At 42.1% G+C, this 24,747-nt stretch overlaps 1 protein-coding gene across 3 annotated transcripts in view; it reads right to left on the reverse strand.

Moving 5' to 3' along the window:
- epha10 (EPH receptor A10) overlaps positions 1-5,648 on the reverse strand; it is a 610,046-nt gene extending 604,398 nt beyond the window's left edge. For all 3 annotated transcript variants that reach the window (XM_043717893.2, XM_043717892.2, XM_043717890.2), the window contains exon 1: positions 5,386-5,648. In XM_043717893.2, the coding sequence (XP_043573828.1) occupies positions 5,386-5,467 (82 nt within the window). In that variant the 5' untranslated portion in view covers positions 5,468-5,648. The remainder of the gene's footprint in view (positions 1-5,385) is intronic.
- Positions 5,649-24,747: the final 19,099 nt, after the last annotated feature.

The following is a 24,747-nucleotide window of genomic DNA, read 5'->3' on the forward strand; positions in this document are numbered from 1 at the left end:
ATCAACTCTGTTTCTATCTCCACAGATGCTGCCAGACTTGCTGAGTTTCTCCAGCACTTTCTGTTTTTATTCACTGCCAAACTACTCACCATCCGGAGTTGGAAATAAGTTGTCATTCCTTCATTGTCACTGGATTAAAAGTCTAGAAATCCCTCCATAATCAGCACTGTAGCTGTCCCACCAGCCCAAAAACTGCAAAGGTTCAAAAGGCAGCTTACTGACTTCTGTAGGGCACTGAGAGATGGGCATTAAACAATGGTCCAGCCAATAATGCCCACACCTCATTAACATTTTTTCTGTAATTGCCTCATGGTAAATGTCAGTATTAGCAAACAGGAAGAGATAGAGGTCAATCCATTCCCAGGAATGTCTAATCCAATATTCACTCTCAAAACTTCCAACCAAAGGTGGTTTGATAATGATGAAAGACAGGACTTGTGAGAGTGTTCTCTATACCTCCTGGCCAAGGGACATTCAGCGCCCTTAATGGTAGTGGGACTGAGATTAGCTCTCTAACAGCTAGCAAGGATCAGATATTACATTGTCCTGATCGACAGAGATTGGGTCTGCAGTCCACAATACAATTACCAAACTGAACAACAACCTTCTGATATATTTGTCTTCTAGCCACATTTATTTAATCTCCAGTACTGCAAAATCCAGATGCAAGGACAGATAGTACGAGAAACACTGTCCTCTCTCAACTGAAATCTAGCCTTCGGGCCAGAACAGATGATCACAGAATGTTTAGTCCATTTCTGTCTCATTTAATTATAATTGACTGGATATCTAACATTAATTACATCAATACTGTGTACAAATTATTAATAAAAGTAGCCATCAAAACAAAATTAATAAGGCAAAGACATCGCACATTTCATAACCTCAAGACTTTACAAAACACTTTCCAGCTAATGAAATACATACGAAATGTAGTCACCGTGTATGAAATTCAGCAATCCATTTCCAGGCTGTAAGCAGCAACAAACAACATAATAAATAGGATCATATGTTTTTTGGCATTAAATGGAAAATGTACGTTGGCTAGGATATTGGTGGGGGGTGGGGGGTCTGGTCTTCTTTGAACAGCACCACAAGATCATTTCCATCTAGCCGGGAGAGCTTAATCTTTACCCTGGCACTGCAGAGTTCTCTCACTACTTCACTGCCAAGTGTTAGCCAGGATCACATCACGTTTTTGGAGTGGGACTTGAAGCTATGACCTCCTGACTGAGAAGCAAGATCACTTTCCTTAGAAACAAGGTTGACATGTTAAGAGGGCATTTAGACGAACACTTGGGGAAAAAAGAAAATTATTTAGGCAAATGGAAAACATGGGGGGGGGGAATGAATTTTAATGCCTAGGTCAGAGTTGGAGCTAACAGTGGCACAGGTACCTCTGATGAAATGTCTTTGATTTATTATTTTCCAATGACATAGAAAGAACGAACAACTGAAAATATGTGGACTGAAAAAATATGCAAGTGAGAATAAACTGAGCAAGTGAAACTGACAATTTGTGTAACCACTGCCTCTTGGGGAAAAAGGAATGCATTACTGGAACAAGTCAATAGCACAGATGCAAAACAGTCTGAAACATGCAAAGCTGAGAACTATGACGCAGGGCAAATGCTGCATATATTCAGAAGGAAGCTATGGGAAACAGGGCAGCCACTGGGCAGGAAGGATCTTCAGCATCTAATCCACATCATTTAGTTCATGTTGGAAATCCATTAGGACCATCTGGTCAAATGCAAAGATGCTAATACAGCACTGTCCACAAACCAGTAGCAGTGTGACCAATGTATCGGTTCTTCAATCACATCAAGTCCGATCAGTTCTAACCATAGGGAAAGACGAAATGGGGCTCGGGCTATTTTCTTTACTGCTGGTCTTGAAGCGTTTGGTGGAATAATTTCCCACTTGTCAGAGAATCCCAAAGTAGGGGACTCAACATTGGAGAATCAATAATAAACCCAACAAAGAAACAGAAATCTCTTTGCCAAGACATTAGTGAAAATATGGCTCTTGTCCCCACAAAAAGTGGTCAACGCAGAAAGCATGAATGCTTTTAAGGGGAAGTTTGATAATTACATTGGGAGAAAGGAACAAAAAAGAAAGGCCATTAGAAATCATAAAATGGTTACTGTTTAAAAAAGGCCACACTGCCCATTGTGTCCGTGCTAGCCCTCTGCACACAACAATTCACCTTGTGCTGTTCCCCAACTTCTTCCCATGGCTCTGCACAAATTTCCTTTGCAGATAATGATCCAATTCCCTTTAAAAGCCTTAATTGACTCTGCCTCCACCACAGTCTCAGACTGTGCAGGCCAGACTCTTAACCACTCACATCATTTAAAGAAATTGTGTTGACATTGCTTCTCCTGTCAATTTGTTTAATTGTATTCCCTCTGCCCTTCAATCCTTCCATCAAACAGGAACTTGATTCTTGCCATTTATCCTGTCCTCATGATTTTGAATATCTCAATCAAATTACTTCTCACCCTTCTCTCCAAATAAAAAAGTCATATTTTCTCCAAATCTATGCATGGATCTGAAGTTTGACATTGCTGCATCCAAGCTCATGAACCTTTCTTTGATGGATTTGCATCCTTCCTGTAAAGCAGTGCCCAGCGCTGGTCAAAAGCCTTGAGCTGAGTCAATCAAATGCCAAAATGGGGCTTGAAATCATAACTCTAAGATTCCCATTATCTACGTACTAACTGCGGTAGGAGAAAGTGAGGACTGCAGATGCTGGAGATCAGAGGTGAAAATGTGTTGCTGGAAAAGCGCAACACTAACTGCGGTAGCCAGATTGTGTAGGGTGATATGGCGAGAGAAGAGGAAGGAGTGAGGACTATGTACACACTGCTGGGCCGAATGTGTGCAAATCTGTTTTCATTCATGTTAGCGTAGCAATAGGATCATTCAGAGCATGCTGATGAGGAACAGCTTTTGTGCAATCTGCACACAAAGTGGACAACTTACATGTACCTATATTATATTGGTACAACTCTTTTCCAGCAGTGAGAGACTATTAGGAGATGATGCTGCAACCAGCATGAAGCTGAATTTGGAAAGCTTAATATGAACAGCCTTTCACCAAAAGCTATTTTGCTGCATTCATTTAAGCTAGTGAAGAGCTACAGGGACAATGAAGTCTTTCCAAAGTCAAACAATAAATATCGCAGCAGGCAGAGTTCTGCAGGTGCACTTAGCTGCCAGCAGAGATCTCAGCTTGTGTTTCAGCTTGCCAAACGTGGGCCGGTGGGCACACCACTCAGCACGGCCAACGCGGGCCAGTGGGCACACCGCTCAGCACAGCCAACGCGGGCCAGTGGGCACACCGCTCAGCTCACTGGCACAGGGTTGTGAACTTGCAGTTTAGCACACAGAATCCGAGCCAGGTCCGGTATGTCCTATTTGTTTACCCTTCCTGGAAAATCCTCCCCATCGCCATCCTCCAACCAACAGCAGAGATAAAGCAGGGGCTGTTCACTGTACGTTAGTGTGTATCTGGTGGTAGTTGAAACATTTTCACCTCAAGTGCTGATCATTGGAGCCCTGGTGAGACTTCTCTAAGTACTTCCACAGTATTTTGATTAACAAATCCGAAATAACACTGCGGGCACCAGCTTAAAGCAACAGAAGATAATTAGTTGATGATGGTCGGTAAACAAAGTAACTCATATCCTCAACAAAAAAACTAAAGAACTGCAGATGCTGGAAATTGCTGGAAAAGCTCAGCTGGTCTGGCAGCATCCGTGGAGGGAAATCGGAGTTAACGCTTCGGGACCAGTGACTGTTTACAGTACTGTTTTCACTGTTTACTCTCCACTGATGTAGCCAGGCCAGCTGAGTTTTTTAACAGCAATTTCTGTTTTTATTTATTAAAGTTTTATTCTAGCCGCCTCCAGTTCTTAATAATAAAAACACCCTGAGATACATCAAACACGAAGCATTTGATATGGGTGTCTGACTAGAATATTCTCTATTCTGAGGCAGTCTGGTAAAAGGATGTGGGAATGGACATTTTTTTTGGGGGGGGGGGGGGAAGCACGGAAGTTGGTTGTTCGTTCGTTAAATGTCCGGAGACAGAAAACTTGACTCCCTGTGCTAGTTCGAAAGATTTCCTCGGCAAAGTTCCCTCACCCCCTTAGTTGTAATGGATGCTCGCTGCGTTTGAAAATGACACAAAGTGTAATTGGAACACTAACATCTCAGCTTTGCTCGCTTCTAGGATCTCTTTATCGCTGGTGGCTATCAGCACCTGTCTCCTCTTTTTTTTCCCCGGGTTGTTTGCCCAGACTGATGGATCACAGCTTATTCTCCATAACACTCCGCTTCCCAACTCGACATGGAATGAAATGCACTTCCCCAACACCACCTAAGTACGCTGGGTCAAATCATGAACACTCGGGTCCAGGAAATTATGGCTCAATGGTTCAATCTGTCAGTCTTCAGGGGAAGGCAGTGCCTGTGAAGGAATTTTGCCAAGCAATGTATGTTTCTCTCCTGGTATAAGATGAAGCGGGGTGGATTACTATCTCGTTCCTCATCCATTCATAAACAAATTCTCAAATCTAATGGCCACTCGGAAACAAAGAAATTATTTACATGATGTGCATTCTCACAAGCCACCTCTGGTCGGAAAGAAAGAGCAGGGAAGTTTCAGATTTAACCCTTTCTAGCAACCGGCACACATTAGAGAACCTTGTCCCTGGCTCGTTTTTGCATCAGATGACACTGGGAAAACAATTGCCCATCAACATCTCTGCACATTACCTTTTCCTCTCTCTCTATGTTAAGTATCGCTCCAGTGTACAGCGCGAGGCTACAAACTGGCGATGCAAATCTCCCCAAAAAGGTTGTGAGACGGTGTGCCCGAGCTGTCTGTGACCGAGGAACCAGCAATGACAGTATTCAGGAGTGGGGAGATGGTGTAGAATAGAGGAAATGAGTGTTCGTTAAAGCAGGACAAGCTCGCCATCTGCTCAAATGCTGGGGGGGGGGGGGGGGGGGAGACCTTCGGAGTGCATGCTCGCTGGGACACACACACAGGGACTGAAATCAGGTCAAAACAGTTTTATTGTTGACAACAGAGTGCAAGCCCCTCTAAACCAACCTGACCTGTTCAGCAAAACATAACAGAGCTGGGGGAATAGGAGCGAGAGGGAAGGTGGGAGAGGTCAAACCTTCACCCCTAAAGTCCCAATCAGACTCCACTGCCAGGACACTGCGGGCGGATCATTCAACCACTCAGCCCTGGACCCAAGCGCTCTTCCCTCACCTCCCCATGAACTGCGCCCCCGCCCCACTTCCTCTGCAGCCCCTTCCCTTTCCCCCCCCCCCCGCCCCGGGACAGGGCTCCAAGCGGTTGCTCACCTTCGTTAGCAGCGCTCCGGTGACTATGCAGGAGAAAGTTCAGGAGGACGAGGCGGCAGAAGCGCAGGCGAGCTAAAGTCATTTTCAAATTCCTGTCCCGGCACCTCTCCTCCTGCACCAGGTTCTCTCCAACTCTCACTGTTGCATTCGTACTGTCATGTTGTATTTCCTGTGTTAGCTCAAGCTGGGCTCTGCTTCCCTCACCGCCACCCTACCTTGTTCTTATCTTTTATTATATTCCAGCATCTGCTCCAATATCAACAGCGAACTGCAACCAGTGTCGGGTCCAGAGAGAGAGGGGGGTGGGCAGCTCATTGATTGACAGCTTCAGAAACCAGTGGAAATCCAAAGCAAACATTTGCTGTGTCGCTGAGAGATTTTATTGACAGGGGGTCGCCCACTCAATGAACTGCTTCTGTAAACTAAGGCGGACCAATTGACAGAAACAGCCAATGAGCCGAGAAGGCGTGGCCCGCTTTCCAATAGGTCCTGCCCTTTCACATTGAACTGAGCATAAATTGATAATAATTATTGTTTGTGACTGTTCTTTAATGTTTCACATTCAAGTTGCTAATTTCAGTTCCATCCAGTCGTTCACACATTTTCAAATCTGTCCCTTTTCCCAGTTTGAGTGTAAATATTCGGTTTACGTGCTAAAGCGCTGAGATGTTAAAATGTTTGAATCAACTTTGAATCAACATTATTGCACAGCTCTGAACCCGGGTTTCCCGTCTCAGACAACTATCACTGCACCACAGAAATTCTCTAAATCTTGAGAACTGAATCCAAAAGATGAATGTTTAATCGAAGGTGCGGTATAATATTGTGTCATTGTTGGTAAACTGTCAGAATTCGTCACTTGCAACCAAATTGGGAAACATTTAGCAGCGCCCGGTCCAAGTAGCTCATTCTCAAGATTGCGCGTTTTTTTATTGTTTCTGATACTTGGCCACGAGAAAATAAAATGCACCAGTAATGGGTTTTCAGAAAGTCTTTGCCTCACGTGACGCTTGGAAAACTTCGGAAATATGGGCAAATGGAGGCAAAAGAAGGACCCCGAAAAGTAAAACACTGTGGGCGTTGAAAACCTGAAATAAAAAAAGAATTAATGCTGCATCCGCCAGGAGAAACAAAAAGCGCGGTAACGTTTCAGGTCTGTGCCCATCGAGTGGATAGACTGGTGTCTGACACATCCTGGGCATGATCTGAGTCTGTGGATCGGGAACTTGACACGCAGGGAAGTTCAGTAAGAGAGGGAGCCGAGGTGATGCTTTGCAGTGGTGAGTGTTTTGGAGGGACTTCTGTTCTTTGTATCCAGGTGTACGGAACACATTTTTTTAAACTGAGCGGAAGAATTCTGCTGTTAGTAAGAGGTTTTGCAAAACGGGACGCCGATATAAATCACCACCTTCAGTGCACCAGGGATTTACGGCATAAAGCAGCTAAGAAAACATAGTTTTATGAAACAGGCAGCTTTGTTTTGGCTGTAGATAAACGAGGGACAAGAAACAAGGAGCTGGAGAGTAAATTTATTAGACACCGGGAGAGGAACAGCAATCTGCATTTGTGTAGCACCTTTTCCATGATCGTACTTCGATAAAGAATGGGCATTAAGTTGAAATCAAGTTAAGACAGATGCCCAAACTTTTGATCCAAAAGGGTTTTTAATATATAAAAAACTTGCTTTATGTAGCGTCTTTACAACCTCAAGATACTTCAGCGTGCTTTATAACTAATTCAGTCCTTTGGAAGCGGATGTTAGCTATAGGCAACGCAGCAGTCGATTTGTGCACAGCACGATCCCACAAACAGCCCTGTGATAATTGCCAGTCTGTTTTTATGTTAAAAATCACACAACGCCAGGTTATAGTCCAACAGGTTTAATTGGAAGCACACTAGTTTTGATGTTGGTTGGGGTATTGAGATTGAACTGGATACTGATAAATTGAATCTGGATATTGAGGGATAATCCCACCTGCTGTCGCTAAAAAAAAGTAGCATAAGATCTTTTTTATCTCCACCAGGAAGAACAAGATCAGAAGTCACACGACACCAGGTTACAGGCTTCACGTGACGAAGGGGCAGCGCTCAGAAAGCTTGTGCTTTCAAATAAACCAGTTGGACTATAACCTGGTGTATGACTTTCTGACCTTGTCCACCCCACTCTAACACCGGCACCTCCACATCCCGAAGAATAGGCAAAGCTCCTTTAAATGCCTTATCTCGGAAAACGGCAGCTGTTGCAGTGTCCCCTCAGTACTGCACTAATTTGTCAGATTAGAATATGTCCTCGTATCCCCGAAGGAGACTTTGAACGTGTAAATAATGCTACTTTAATATGATGTTAGTATGAAAAACAAGCACAAATTCTCAAGGTTTTCTCCTTCTCTACCTCAAGCTGAAAAACTTGTTGGACACTTCAACCACAAATACTTCATTCAGTAAATATCTTTCTGAAGAGAGTAATGACCCACTGAAGAGAGAAAACATTCGCGCCTTTGGGAATGCACAGGAAAGATTCGCCAGGATATTGCTGCTGATATGACATTATTTAATAATATTTATATATTAGATTAGATTAGATTAGATTACTTACAGTGTGGAAACAGGCCCTTCGGCCCAACAAGTCCACACCGACCCGCTGAAGCGTAACCCACCCAGACCCATTCCCCTATATTTACCCCTTCATCTAAGGCTACAGGAAATTTAGCATGGCCAATTTGCCTAACCTGCACATTTTTTGGATTGTGGGAGGAAACCGGAGCACCCGGAGGAAACCCACGCAGACACGGGGAGAACGTGCAAACCCCACACAGTCAGTCGCCTGAGGCGGGAATTGAACCCGGGTCTCTGGCGCTGTGAGGCAACAGTGCTAACCACTGTGCCACCGTGCCGCCCACAAATTGAAAATTCTTATATATTTTTGTCAATAAGAGAGGGAGAAGAGAGATTGGGATTTTTGCTTTGCACAATACATTTTTTGTACAGCAAGTTGAGAATTTAGCTTTGGATTGTTATAACAACCACTCTGCCTTAACAATGGCCAAATGTTTCCCTCAGCACCGTACATGTTAATGGTTCATCTGCAATTACATGGATGGGTTGAGATGGGTTCAGAGTAATTGTAAATATAATTGTTGACCATAATTCAGTTTAGCATATTAAATGGCACATTATCATTCAAGTTCATCAGGAATTGAATATTTTACTTTATTATGCTACACCGTGGTAAGCTCTATTCGATTCAAAGTTCCTTTTATTTTAACAATAAGTTGACCATGTTCTAAAGATGAAATTGAATTAAGTCAGGGATTTGTGGGGACAGAGTTGAATAAATCCTTCCACTTGATGTAAGGAAGAAAAAAGCCTTGAGAATATGTGTTAGTTTTTAAGTTGAAATATTAGAATTACTTAATTTTGCCAGTAAATTGCAATAGAATAAAGATCAGAAAGCAGCTGAAGAGCAATATGTGATAGTGTCCCACCCTGTTTAAGGGAGACCTGCATTTAGCACCATTTCTGCATGATTAAGTGCAGGTGCACATGTTTTGTGATCTGGGAGTATATACAGATAATGGTAAGCATATTTAATCCTGTGTGTATATTTTATGATGATTGTTTGTATTTAACAATGCGTCAGAATATATCTTCCATGTATGTTTAATCATTGTTGTGTGCAGTTATAGTCTGTAGATGTTTAAGCATGGGAACATAATAAATTGTGAGTTTGGTGAGATATGACTGTACTTATTGATATTGCAGAATTATAGAATGCAGAGGAAGGCCAATCCGCTCATTGTGCCTGTTTCAGTTTTTAAAAGGGCAGTCCAATTAGTATCATTTCATTGCTGTCTCCACATAGCCCAGCATCTTTCTTACTTCAGTGTATTTATTCAGTGCCATTTTGTAAGTCCTTACTGAATCAGTTTCTACTACCTTTCAAATTATAACAACTTCCAGCATGTTTTCTCCTTCCTAACACCTCAGGTTATTTTCTCTTAAAGAAATCTGTCCTCTAGTTACCCACCCATAGAAATAGGTTTAGCTTATTAACTTCTTTAAAAATCTATCAAGGTTGAAACACCTCTCGCCATAATCTGCTCGGCCAGAAGAATAATCTCATTTTCCATCTCTCTGCTGGTAACTGACGTCTTCCTCTGCACCCTCTTTTTCATTTTTCACACAAGTGTGATGTCCAGAATTTGCCAATATTTCTGAAAAGTTTAGTGTGATGTCATTTCTTTTGTTCTCAAAGCCTTTATTTATGAAGCAAAGGACCACACATGCCTTTTTAATAGCCTTCTTAACATGTCCTGCTGGTGTGTATGCATGTCCACATCTCTATTCCTGCATGCGCATTAAAATAGTATCAATTAACTCTTTCTGAATTTCTACATTCTTCCAAGCAGAATGAATCTCTTGTACTGTCCTGCATTACATCCTATCTGTAATGTATCGTCCCACTTCCTCAGTCTGATGTCCTCCCAAAAACTGTTCCTGTGAGTAACCTTAGTGATATGATAGAGTGTATAGTGGGGAAGATGTTCAGTAATGAGAATGGTCAGTGATGTATGACAATGTTTGGTGACAGGGGTAGGTTTGGTCATCAGGAAACTTAGTGATATGTGAGCACATTTTGTGGACTGTATATACTAATGGTGTTTGATTATGTTAACAGCATGTGTGCATTTATCACAGTGGTCTTTGATATATTTAAAGTGTGGATGTAAAGACATTAGCATCCAGATTCAAACTATTGTTGAAGTTGTTTCTGCAACTATCAATAGGCAATTGTGTATGTCACCAAATAAACTCTGGGAGTTAAGCCATGAGCTTCTGGGAAATTGTAGAGTTGGAAGCATGAAATAATGAGTCCAGGCATCAGTAAATAAGTTACTTAAATGTTTCACCATAATTAACACTGAGTTATTCCACTTAGTAAGGAATTGGATTAAATGTCAGCTTTTTAACAAATCAGCTGTGATTCCCAACTTTATTTATTCAGTATTGCCAGTTCCCACTTCAACCTTTCTGCTGACTTCTCTTCCTCCACATAGCTTCAAATTATTGATGTCTTCATCAAGACAGTGCGTAATACAATTTCAATGAGTGGATATGTAATTCCAAAAGATTGATCGATTGGCCAGCATTGTGGCTTTTAATGGACGAGAAAGCTCAGAGTTCCTGGAAATGTAAATGAACAGCAGCCAGTGTGTGTACTTAGGATTGCCCTTTCCAATGGTGATGGGAATGAATATTTCAGCAACAGACCTGCTGTTCACACTTCTCATTTCTTTCACCCAGTTCCAATTTCCATGCAATTTTGGCCTAAGCACATTCCTCTAACCCTGGACTGAAGACTGCATTGAGGTCAAGGATGAGTCTCAGACAAGGTAGATCAAGCTGATGACAGCCATGGGTAAAACCCATTGAAGTATGTTTTCAATAATGTTGAATGTATATTTGTTGCTCATTAAACCAGTCAATAATTTAATGATTTTCCAACTTCATGTTCAATACCCGATTCAGCATTCTGCATCTCTGTCACTTCTTTCTTCCCACAATTGCCAGCCATACTATTAATCTTCTAATTCCTGACATCCATTTGGGAAAGAAATACAATAGTGTATCCATGTGCCTCCTGGCTGATCTGAAGTCATATGACATCTACCATGTGGCCCTGTGCAGGGGGAGGATCAACCTTGAGGCAGTTTCAATACAGACGTAGTACAGGCAACATGGTGTCAGAAGTGGAGCTGATATTGAATTTTGAAGAGCTGCATAGAAACACAGCTAAAGATAGAGAGACACAGCAAATAAAGGCTTCCACTTAAAGACACCGAAAAGGAGCAAAGATGTCAACCACAGCTGAAGTGCTAGGTAAAACACAAAGGCTGCAACATTTCTTCTCGCAGTGCTGGTCAAAATGAAAGGTAATATGAAACAGAACTCACAGGTTTCCATTCACAGTGGCAAAATAATACGTTTGCGACATTCCAACTTCAACAAAGATGGAGCAGCTACAAGTAGCTACATCTTTATTACTATTGGGAGATACCGACTTAAAATGTATTCCAATGTAAATTTCTCAGAACGTCAGAAAAAAGGAAACTACAAAAAGTTTGGAAGCCTTGAAGGTACGCTCTGAACTTTTAGTGAATTTACCTTATAAATAGCACATCGTCAATATGAGGGCCAAAGGTGAATAAAGGTTCAATGATCAATTTATGACAATATTAACCTCAGCTTACAGAATCCTGTGAATTTGTCCAACTAAAAGATTATCCAATTTTAAAAGGAATGTCTACAGGAATAGTGCCAGAAGACTGGAGGATAGCAAATGTTGTCCTCTTGTTCAAGAAGGGGAGTAGAGACAACCCTGGATATTATACACCAGTGAGCCTTACTTTGCTTGTGGGTAAAGTGTTGGAAACAGTTATAAGAGATAGAATTTATAATCATCTAGAGAGGAATAAGTTGATAAGGGATAGTCAACACGGTTTTGTGAAGGGTCGGTTGTGCCTCACAAATCTTATTGAGTTCTTTGAGAAGGTGACCAAACAGGTGGATGAGGGTAAATTGGTTGATGTGGTGTATATGGATTTCAGTAAGGTGCTTGATACGTTTACCCATGGTAGGCTATTGCATAAAATACTGAGACATGGGATTGAGGGAGATTTAGTGGTTTGGATCAGAAATTGGCTAGCTAAAAGAAGATAGAAAGTGGTGGTTGATGGGAAATATTCATTCTGGAGTTTGGACTTACGGGCAAGAATGGAATAGTATAGGTTAGATGGGATTCAGATTGGTTTCACAGTCAGTGCAACATCGAGAGCGGAAGGGCTTGCACTGCACTGTGTTGTTCTATGGTTTTATCAGGCATAAGGGATCCTGTAGAAAAAACACACATACTGATAAAGGAGAAACTTACTGTTAGGTAAGTGATGATCATGTGCAGAAGTACTGAGGTTGTAAATCAGCAGGTAAAGCATATTCATTGCAGGACAGACCAGGTCTTGCATGACACTGACAGAGACTCCAGATCCAAAGAGCAAAGCAATCAAGGACAAAGGGTTAGATACAAATATTACAGAGGACATCACATAATGAAAAAGGAGGCATCAGCCTGGGGAAAGCAATGTTCTCACTGCAAGAAGTTGAATTATTTTGGACACAAGTGCATGACAGGAAGGAAGCACAGCAAGCAGGTACAGATGGTTACTGTAGAAACATCAGCTGAAGATTCTGACAAATGACTATGCCATAAAACAGGTTAGTTTAGTCAGTTCAATTGGTGATAAATGGTTTGTGACTGTTGGAATGCTGACTGCAGAAGGAGAATATCAAGTCAACATAAACGTTAGATAGACGTGGGTGTGTCATGCATCATATATAGATCCAAAAATGGAGCCATTCAAAGGAAGGCTAAGACTATGTGAAGGGTCCACACTCACTCTGAGATTACTCTGCAAGCCCAATGCAATGACAAGAATGAGGTTCTGGAGGCCAAGTTCATAAAAGCTACTCATATCAGTCAGAGCAAGTCTAAAGCTTGGACTCGTCATGCTCAGTGTACCAAATAAGATTTGCAATATGTCTTGGTGCATTAAACCATTGACAGTAAAAGAAATACTAAGGAACTACAATAATGTGTTTAGAGATTTAGGAAGTATTTCCAGAGAATAACATCTCAAAATGGATGAGAATGCCAGTCCAAGTCAGCATCAGCCAAGGGAAACTCTAGCTGCCCTCAAAGCCAGCCTGAAAGACAAGATAGGAGAACTGGAAAGGGGGAGTAATGAAGCAAGTGATAACTCCTACATGTGGATTAGCAGCATGGTAGCAAAAAAAACAATCTAGAAAGCTGAAAGTAAGAATCAACCCAAAGGACTGAAATAAATCTCTGGTTAGATCTCACGACCCTATGCCATCCTTTGAAGGAATTTTGCTGCAACATGCATAAACAAAACCTTCACCTCCTTAGAAGCAAAGGATGATTATTGGCAACGGAAATTGGGTGAAAGCTGGGTGGGAGGGTAAGCTGTGAGCACAATTCAGGGATGCTTCAGTGTGATTTGGAGAAGTTAAGTGAGTAGGCAAATGGAGTGTAATGTGATAAATGTGATGTTATGCACTTGGATAGCAAAACCAGGGTTGCAGCTTGTTATCTGAATGGCAATATATTGGGAAACTTGCAATGATCCCTGTGTGCACTTATACACCAATCTCTAAAAGTAAGTGGCGCAGGTGTGAAGAAGTCAACAGTACGTTAGCCTTCATAGCAAGAGGATCTCAATAGAGCAATTGTACAGGGCCCTGCTGAGACCCAGTATTGGTCTTCTTATCTGAGGAAAGATGTTCTGGCTGTGATTCTTGCGATGGCAAGACCGACGTACAAAGAGAGACTGGATCAGTTAGGACTATATTCACTGGAATTTAGAAGAATGAGGGGGAATCTCAAAGAAACCTGTGAAATTCTTACGAGACCAAACAGGAAAAACAAAGGGAGAATGCCCCTGATGAATGGGGAGTCCGGAACCTGGGTATGGGGTAAGCCATTTAGACCTGAGCTGAGGAGAAATTTCTGCAGCCAGAAAGTGGCAAAACTCTCTGCCAGAGAAAATGATATTGGCCAAAAAATTTAATCTTCTCAGTAAGGAGTTGGATATTGCTGTTAGGGCTAAAGGGATTAACGGTGAGAAAGTGGGAACAGGAGACTGAGGTGGAGAATCAACCATCATCATGTTGAATGGTGGAGCAGACTTGAAGGGCTGAACAGCCTACTCTTGCTTCTGTTTTCCATGCTTTTAATCTTCAATGTAAATGTTTCTTGTGACTTCGTTAAGAAACTTAAATTTTCAACAGCAGTGGGGCATATAAGAAGAATTACTTGGGTGAGAGAGGTGCTGGGGGCAAGTGATTCAAAGGAGAAGGTGATCAGACAATTACAGAAGTGTTGCAGATATGTCCAGATTTGCAACAAAAACATCTTTTCCTTGTGTCATCATATAGAGAGGACAGGGTGCTGACATTCATTGCTGGATCAATTTTTATTACGTATAATTGCCATCAGAATAGGACCAAATTGAACTGCAGTGTGCCGCACAAAAATAACACATGTTTACTTTGGATAATGTTCGACTTAAATGAATTTGCTTTTTTTCTAGTCAGCTACAGTGGCAGAGAGCAGCAGGACCACTTCTCTATTGGAAACAAAGTTGCAATTTTTAACGATAAAATGGCCATGGGGAACAAAGTAACACTGTGTGCACTATAAACTCCTAACCTCAGAGTTAAATCCAAAATGAAACTGCTTTGACTGCATCTCAGAAGAACAAGCCCTGACTGCATCAATGTAACACCTTTCAGGTTCCCACTGCTGCTAATCGACAGAATTAGATTGTCAGTTGATTGCCAAGTAATGAAAGGTTGGTGAAAGAATTAAGAATACTCTAAGTGCTGACAACTTCGTCAGAGATTCAGATTAGTTATGATAAAATGAACCTCAAAAAAGGCAAATCCACTGAGTGAATTCCAAAAACATGATTACTGCCTTGTGTATTCAACCTACGTACAATTCGAGGAGGGGTCTGTGGGCTTGTTTGAATTCACGTTGCTCTTTATTGTAAAATTCAGTGTCAAGTCTTATGGCAGGCATCAGAGGTTCAGGATTGTAATTCACCCACTCCAGATTAACCCTGGAGACCTACTATTCTCAGGTAAAAACAATGACTGCAGACGCTGGAAACCAGATTCTGGATTAATGGTGCTGGAAGAGCACAGCAGTTCAGGCAGCATCCGAGGAGCAGCAAAATCGACGTTTCGGGCAAAAGCCCTTCATCAGGAATAAAGGCTTTTGCCCGAAACATCGATTTTGCTGCTCCTCGGATGCTGCCTGAACTGCTGTGCTCTTGCAGCACCACTCATCCAGAATCTACTATTCTCAATCATCCTAGAAATAAAACAACCCCTTTCTCTACTTCCTTCTTTATTCCATGACTAACCTGCTCCCCCCTCCTTAAATCCTATTCCCCTTCCACCTCCATCCTAAACTGCAAGATTTGTAACAAAACACCTGAGCTTCTTTGTCACTACAAAGGAGGCTGTATATTCACTTGTAATAAAAGCAGAAAGTGCTGGAGAAATTCAGTGGATCTAGCAGCATCTGTGGAGAGAAAATCAATGAATGTTTTGAGCCTAACATGACTCTTCTTTAGACCTGTCCAATCACGTACTTTGCAGTGTCTTTTCTTCTTGCAACCTTTCTCCAACCTGGTCCAGCTCATGAGACTCACTGCCTTCTCTAACTCTTGATGCCAGTTCCCCTGAGTTGCTGGGCACTCAGCTTTCTGGTCCCTGCACTGACTGACCTTGTCTATAGTTCCTTGTGCATCCTTCATTTGCAAAATGGATATAATCAACCCTCAAAATAAAACTCTTGCGAAAAACCTGTCCTTGTAAACTACCATTAATGGCGATCTTTCTTTCCTGTCCAAAGTCCATGAACATATCTGACTTCCATGTCCATCTTGTCTTCAGTTCACAATTTGGACCTCTCCAATCAGAAATCCATCCATCCTGGAGAACTCAAACAGCCTTCCCATGGGAGGCACGGTGGCTCAGTGGTTAGCACTGTTGCCTCACGGCACCAGAGTCCCAGGTTCCATTCTAGCCTCAGGTGACTGTCTGGGTGGAGTTTCCACATTCTCCCTGTGTCTGTGTGGGTTCCCTCCAGGTGCTCCGGTTTTCTCCCACAGTCCAAAGATGTGCAGGCCAGGTGAATTGGCCATGCTAAATTGCCCATAACAGTAGGTGCATTAGTCAGAGGGAAATGGGTCTGGGTAGGCTACTCTTTGGAGGATCGGTGTGGACTTGTTGGGCCAAAGGGCCTGTTTGCACACTATAGGGAATCTAATCGAAGTGACATTCTCTGTTATTGCTCCAAATGGGGCATTACCCTCCAGGCCATTTCCACAGACTTTGAAATGTTCAAGCATGCCATAAGCTTCCCATGCCTCCTCTATACGCTGTGAAGGACAGCCCTGATTTGGTTCTGCTCTCACCAGTCTGATTGTGGCAAGATCTCCGGGAATAGCTTCTCTTTGAGTCCTCAGACCTGGCTCTGCAAAGCCCAAAGCCATTGTCTTCAGTCCTTGTACAAACCCAGCCCAATTGGTGCTGGTTCTGGTCACTGGATTCTGAATCTGAATAAGGTAGCTTAAAACCTTGCCATCTCATGTGACCCATTTGCTCTCTTCTGGTCCACTGACCTCTCCCTTGCAAAGACTGTTACCTTTGTAGCCTTATTTGGCTCTGTTAATCTCTCTAAAACATTTATCAGTATTTGTGTCGTCCTCAGAGTTAACTACTCCATTAGTCTTCTGGTTCCAATTGGACTTTAGAAGTTTGTACTTAGACTGTGGACTGAAACATGAGTGCAGTACTGATGCAGTGTAAAGCTGCCTTTCAACAGATGAGACAATATACTGAGCCCTTGCCTGCCCTCTCAAGTGGGTGTAAAAGATTCTTTGCCACTATTTCAGAGGAGAATTCTCCAAGGGGAGCAGTGAGGTAAAAACAGAAGGTGCTGGAGAAACCCAGCAGCTCTGGTAGCATCTGTGGGGAGAGAAATAGCGCTTACGTTTCAAATCTAATTATTCTTCCTGCACTGAAGAAATGTCAATGGACCCAAAATTTAGATGCTGCCAGATCTGCTGAGCTTTCTCCAGCACCTTCTATTCTTATTTTAGATTTCCAACATTCTTTCATAGAATCCCTATAGTGTGGAAGCAGGCCATTCGGCCCATCAAGTCCACACTGACCCTCTGAAAAGCATTAGACCCCCACCCACCCCTACCCCTCTGCATCTCCCATGGCTAATCCACCTAACCTACATATCCCTGGACAATTTCACATGGGCAATTCACCTAACCTGCGCATCTTTAAATTGTGAGAGGAAACCAGAGAAGCTGTAGGAAACCCACATTCACACAGGAGAATGTGCAAACTCCACACAGACAGTTGCCTGAGAGTGTTATTGAACCCAGGTCCCTGGCGCTATGAGGCAGCATTGCTGACCACTGAGCCACCATGCTGCTGCCCCAACCTATTGTGGTGCATTTTATTTTTCTTTGTTATGAGAGCAAGGAAGGGTTTCCTGACATCCTGATCAATGCCCATCATTAAACTAGCAAATTATCTGATCATGATCTCTTTCTTGTTTCTGTGACTTCACTTTACAAAAATAAAGTGACAAATTTCGTCACATTCCAACTGTGGTTACATTTAATAAAGATTACTTCAGTTGTCAAGGTGCTTTAGAATGTCCTAAGACCATGAAAAATATTCTTTCGACAAAGTTAAAAATCTCACAACACCAGGTTATAGTCCAACAGGTTTATTAGGAAGCACTAGCTTTTGGAGCGCTGCTCCTTCATCAGATGATTGTGTGATTTCTAACTTTGTACACCCCAGTCCAACACCGGCACCTCCATATCATTCTTTCAACAGAAATTCTTTATCTCCTCCTCCTGTCTGCACATTCCTTCCTTTTGAAGTAATAGTTATTTCATGTTTAGTGTTACAATCTAGAATGGTTCAAACACGAAACAAACAAAAGTATAGAATTCTGGTTTCCTACCCTCCAGTAATAAAATATTAACCTCCAGGACATTGTGACAGTAACCTTTGAGGTAATTGCCAAAAGATTAAGTCATTTTTAAAATTTGTTTTGAATTCATTCGTTTATTATTTAGAAGAAGAAGAATCAAATGATCTCTTCTTTTATTAACTCTCATAGTTAAGAATTATCCAGTCAGAAGATTCCGTGTGTGTGCTTGTGTGTTTTATGTATATGTTTGCATATGTATACATGTGTAAGTATGTGTGTGTCATGAGCACATATTTGTGGTGTGTATGCATATTGAGTGTGTGTGCATGTATGTATTTGTATGTGTTTATATTTTTATATGTAGGTGCACATGTGTATGTGCCACTTGTGTGTGCGTGTATGTGTGTGACATGTGTGCTGTTGTGCCAAGTGTGCATTTGCATCCATATATGTTGTGTGTTTTGTGTATATTTATGCATACAGCATATATATATATATATATATATATATATGTGTGTGTGGTGTATATATGTATATGTGTATGGTGTATGTATGAATTTGTATGTGATGTATATATATGTGTGTGTATATCTATGTATGTATGTTTATGTGTGTCTGTATGTTGTTTGCATGGATGTGTGTATCTATACATGTGTGGCATATTGTGGTCTTCTGTACATGTACATATGTGTCTGTGGTGTGTACGTCTGTGTGCATATATACATATGTGTGTGGTGCGTGCATGTGTGTGTGTCATGTATTCTTGTGTGTATCTGTGTGTCCATATATATGTGTTTTTATGTGTGTATGGTGTCTGTGTATGTGTGCATATGTGTGTTGTCTGTTTATGTATGTATGTATGTATGTGTGTGTATATATGGTATCTATATTTATGTATGTGTATGCCTGTGTGTATGTGTATATGGAGTGCATGTGCGCATGCGTGTGTGTTGGTTGTGCGATGTCTGCTGGGTGGGAGGATCATGTGATGAATGATTCTAACCAGAATTGGCAGCCCTGTATGTGCAATCAATTCAATATGGGCATCACATGACAATAACCACTAAAAACAGGAGTTGGATTGCAGATTGATGAGCTTGTCGAGATGAAAGCTGGCTAGATTTGTCAAGTGTTGCATCTCCTTCAGGTGGTTACTGACCTGCTCTGCATTTGCAGATTTTGTTTTGGTCTGGTTAGTTAAGATCTTCTGCATTCTTGTTTTTTTGATTTTGCATTCTGTTACTTCTGCTTTTGTGTCCTTCAGCCAATTGGTTTTTCACCTCCCCACACAAAGCAGATATCAATAACTCCACTGGAATAAGTAACGGCTGCGTCACTGGTTTCAGTGACTCACAAGAGTTCTTTTTTTTTGCAGGAATAAAAGACTCATGACTCAGAAAGACTGTGGGTGTCAGTGAGTGGCAATAGTCTGTTGGCTTGAGGAATTGAACACCTGCTGCTTCGCATCTTCCGTTAATCAGATGTAAATTATATTAAAAAGTCATTTAAATAATGCTTACTTTTACTTAGAACTTCAAAACACTATCCTCATTATACCCTCCTGTGAAATATGGGGTAGATTTCTTCTGTCATAATTAAATTAATGCTGGGATTATTCCACCTTAAAAATGAACAGAAAGGCTGTGAAACATGAAATGTATCTGCTACCAAAACCAAGCCTGCCAATATACTGGGATGTAGTAAATGGGGAGTTGGATCGGCAGTAGAGTATTGAAAATGTATTGTAATGCCTTAGAGTGAAGCATGTTGTCTAGAGAATTTTATATCTATTACATATTCTGTAAATTGTAATTTGAGATGTCTTGCCCTCAGGCTGCATATCTGACATGGGATGTATTGACTAAATATGAAGACTGTTAGAATCCCACATATTGAACATCCTTGCAAAATCTGTCATATTCAAGTCAAAATGGTCTTGTAATGATTTTGTTAACAAATTTTATGAGTAACATATTAATTTTAAAAAGAAAAGGCAGCACCTTTGCTTATTATGTAGAATGGAAAAGACAAATATTGGCAGAACATGAAAATAAAGGGTAGATGTACCAAACCACTGAATTTCTTTATATTCCTTCTTTTTGACCTGTAGTGGCAGGATGACAGTATTTGATTTTTTTTGCACATAGTCAGGACCAAGGCGATTATTCTTCATTATCTGCTATAATTTCCAAGCAGACTTTGGCATTGCTTTCTTTGCTTCCCAAAGTAAAACATTGGTGGCAGATATGGTCTGATAGCAAAGCAAGCCTGACAGTGAAGGTTTCACTCCATATATGATATTTATTCTGAATATTATTTCCAAGGATGCTGGACTATCAATAAGGGATAAAAGCTACATGGTGGAACTAATACTCAAACAATTCCTCTCCGAATCAGAGATCACTGGATCAACCTGTACACCGTCCTGTTGTACGTGGTTCAAGTCTGTACCAATGGTGTACGGAAAATGTCATGCACTGTCGGTAGTGGTGTCTTTTCTATGAGGCATTAAAACAAGGTGCCAACTGTTTATTCAAATGGCTATAAAAGACCCTGTGGCACAGATCGAAGAAAAGCAGGGGAGTTTTTCCAATGTGCAGTTCAACCTTTATCACTCATTTAACATCACCAAAAGCAGACTTACTGGCTATTTATTTGTTTCGTCCCTGAGCTTGCTTTGTGCAAAATGATGATCTTGCAAAGTTGAGAAGTTAAAATTATGAAATAAGAATCCAATGGGCTCACTTCCACTGTTTTACCAGAGATTGTACAGGGATGGGAGTTGTGGGTAAGCAATCTGCTCTCATTAGAAGGGCTTGTCTTTGAAGCTTTGTAGGGATGTTTTCTTTGTTTAGTTCTGCAGTTTTTATTTAAACTTTTAACCCACTATAAAGACTATACTTTTTTTAAATACAAATTGGGAAAAGTAACAGCTTTATCATTGTTGTGTTGCACAGAATGTATTAGATATGGTTATCTTTTGCAACTCAAAGGTTAAAAAGTGGAACAGTATACTGTTCACACCATGTTGTGTAACATGTGGAAAAGCAGGATTTGATACATTTACAGACAAGCTGGCAGTAGGTTCCTTTGGACTGAAAAGCTGCCTAACAACAGCCTTTGGATATTAAAATTGCAATTTGTCAGAGACTTGAAAAAGAGCAGTTGAAGTAGACCTATAGAAAGTCTCCTTCGATGGCTCAGCTGGTAGAGTGGAGGACTGTAGTGTGTCGCAAGTCTGTCATCCTTAGGTTGCCGGTTTAATTTCAGCTTGAAGGTGTTTGAGCCACTATGGGCAGCACGGTGGCTCAGTGGTTAGCACTGCTGCTTCACAGCACCAGAGTCCCAGGTTCGATTCCAGCCTAGGGTGACTGTCTGTGTAGGGTTTGCACATTCTCCCCGTGTCTGCATGGGTTTTCTCCCACAGTCCAAAGGTGTGCAGGTCAGGTGAATTGGCCATGCTAAATTGCCAGTAGTGTTAGGTGCATTAGTTAGAGGGAAATGAGACAGGGTGGGTTAATCTTCGGAGGGTCGGTGTGAACTTGTTGGGTCGAAGGGCCTGTTTCCACACTGTAGGGAAACTAATTTAAAGTCTGCAAGCAAAGACATGCCTCTCTCTTTCTCACACTCGGGGAGTTAACAAAATAAACAGTACACAAAACTCAGAAAAGTAGAACATATAATTCAACTGAAGACCTAGGTCCAACTGACTGGTTACTAAATTGAGGATCTTCTTTCGCTCTGCTGTTGACAACAATGTGATATTATCAGCAAAACCAAAAGGAAAGTTAGAAATTTACCTCAATCTACCTTGAGCTTGGATTCTTGACCCACAGAATTTTTCCATTTTCCAAATATTTTCTACCTATGGTATTACTGCAGAGTGTTCGACCTCATCAGTCCTATTTATGAATGAATGTGTGTGCTTGGGTTTGAGGGCAATAATGTTTAAGTTTGCATTGCAATAGTTAATCTATTTTACCATTAGTTAAAAGATATGTTTGTTTATAATAAGTAATTTTATATTTTATTTATTGAAGAAACCTAGGAGGAATATACTTTTTCTTAGACAGCAATCAAAATCACACAAATTAGTCATCTTGTTAATTCAGCGGGTCATTTCTACATTTGTGAGGGCTCACAGTGTAGTGAGCCTTGATTAACAGCACCATCCTTGTGGCACCATGCTGACGGATTTTCCAAGCATCGGGACAGATAAAAGGAGATAGGAAGGACTAGATCCATAAGGGAAGGGCCTTAAAGTGGGCTAGGAGGATCAGGAGTACTTTCCCTGTAAATCCCTGCAATCCATCCATTTATCTGTCATGGTTTCTCATTACGATGCAACCCCAGCACGAATTCACGCTCTCTGATTATCATTTTGTTTCTGTCCACTGACCTCCCTCCATGATCTCACACCCGTTACACCATACCTATCAACTCCTTCCCCCTCCCCCCACACATACACACAGACAAAGACACACTCACATATAGACATACACAGGGATGCAGACACACAGACAGATATACACACAGGCTCATACATACATGCATATAGACACACACATTAATACAAACACAAACACACAGACACATATACACAGACAGAGACACACACACACACACACACATAGACATATGCAGGGGCATAGACACACAGACAGACATACTCACAGACTCAGACACAAACACACACATACACAGACATACACAAACACAACTGCACAAACTCATACACATAGTGACACACGCGTGCGCACACACACACACACGCGTGCACACACACACGCGTGCACACACACGCGTGCACACACACACACACACACACACACAGCAAATGCTTCTTTTGCTGCTTGCTCCCCTGCTGTGCCGCTTTGTCACCAACTTTCCCATCTGAGAGAGTCTTTCAAATTCTCCATTGGAGACGAAACCTGGAGCTAATAATTAAAAGTTATCAGTTAGGACATCCAAGATGGCAGCATTCCAGTAGGTCTGCCCTGCTGAGCTCCGCATCATAACCCAGGCAAAATGGTGCATTTACCCTCCCTTTCTTAGTTATTCTGGTCAAAAAACAATAGTTTTAGATCTCCAAAATTGCTGTGTGTCAGTTTTGTTGATTAAGGAAGATGACCAAGGGAAAAGGACAGTGAGGATTGCAACAAGCAGGGTACTCCTCTGCAGGCATGGACCACATCCATGATTGTAGCGTCAGCCTCCGCGAATGACCCGGGGGCTTACCTGTGGAGCAGAGCCTGTTCTCGGAGTTTGTGAAACTCCGAGACAAGATCGCTTCGGCGATGGAGGAGACCTGGACCAGGCTGGCTCCGATCTTGGCCATGCTGCAGGTGATCCAGCGTCTCGGGCAGCACATCACGGAGCTGGAGCAGCAGACCGTGACCTCCGAAGCCAGGGTGGAATCCCCGCCGGTTCGGGCCTTACTAGAGCAGGTCGACGACCTGGAAAACCGAGGCTGTCGGAAGAGCATCCGCCTGGTCGGGCTGCCGGAGCGGGAAGAAGGAGGCCAGCTGCTCAGCTACTTGGAGCAATAGCTCCGGCAGTTTCTGAAGCTGGAAGTCGGGGCAGGCCGGGTGCGGATTGAGTAGGCCCACCGGGTCGCAGTGCACAGGCCTGGATCGGACGAGCAACCCCGCCCAGTTCTAGCGCGACTCCAGCACTGCAGAGATAAACAAATGATGTTGGAAGCTTCTAGAGCACTGGGGAAAGATTCACTTGCCCTGATACACAGGTGATCAAGAATTATGTTCTTCCAAAACTTTTCTGCAGCCGTGATCCGCAAGAGGAAGAGGTACAGAGGAGGCTGAGGGACTTGAATTTTCAGTACTCATTAAGATATCCTGCAGTATTACGTTTCAGCCACTGAGGGTCTGTGTTTAATTTTGACTCATCAGGAAAGGCAAAGGACTTCCTGAACACCTTAAAATAGACTGGCTGGCTCGAATAATACGGACAATAATGTTTACCTTGTTTTCTTAGTGGTTTACCTAGTTTTGTTCTTTTAATATGTAGGGGTCCCCTTTTTCCTTTTCTCTCTCTTCTCCCTTCTTTCTCCCCTCCCATTATCCTATTTTTTGTCATTCCCTTTTCTTTCCTCTCTTGATATGGGATGGGGGGTTTAGGTGGGGGTTTATCTGCCAGGATTGCCTAGTGTCAAGGTATGGATGGGACGGGCTGAATGCCCACTTTTAATTTTCTTGATATTGGATGCATTTTTTTTAACTTTGTTTTGCCTGGGTTTGGGCATAGCTTCAGCTAGAAGGAGCCATGGAGTGGTTAGTGGGTTGTGTGAGTGCCCCTGTGGGCAAGGGGAAAGTCTCCTCTTATTTGTTTTCTATGTTGGTTTATTGTAGAATTATTTATTAGAAGTTTTGATTTGGAAATTTTTGTAATTGTATTCTCAAGTTTATATGAACTGTTCAGAATAGGTTCCCTATAGTGTGGAAACAGGCCCTTCGACCCAACAAGTGCACACTCAACCTCCAAAGAGTAACCCACCCAGACCCATTTCCCCCTGACTAATGCACTTAATAGTAGGGACAATTTAGCATGGCAAATTCACCTAACCTGTACATCTTTGGACTGTGGGAGGAAACTGGAGCACCCAGAGGAAACCCATGCAAACACAGGGAGGAGATGTAAACTCCACACAGATAGTTGCCCAAGACTAGAATCGAACCCGGGTCCCCGGAGCTGTGAGACAACAGTGCTAACCACTGGGTCAATGTGCCGTCCAT

This window comes from Chiloscyllium plagiosum, unplaced genomic scaffold (assembly GCF_037043375.1).
Source record: "Chiloscyllium plagiosum isolate Xiang-an unplaced genomic scaffold, Cpla_swu_hap1 HiC_scaffold_30, whole genome shotgun sequence".
NCBI lineage: Eukaryota > Metazoa > Chordata > Chondrichthyes > Orectolobiformes > Hemiscylliidae > Chiloscyllium > Chiloscyllium plagiosum.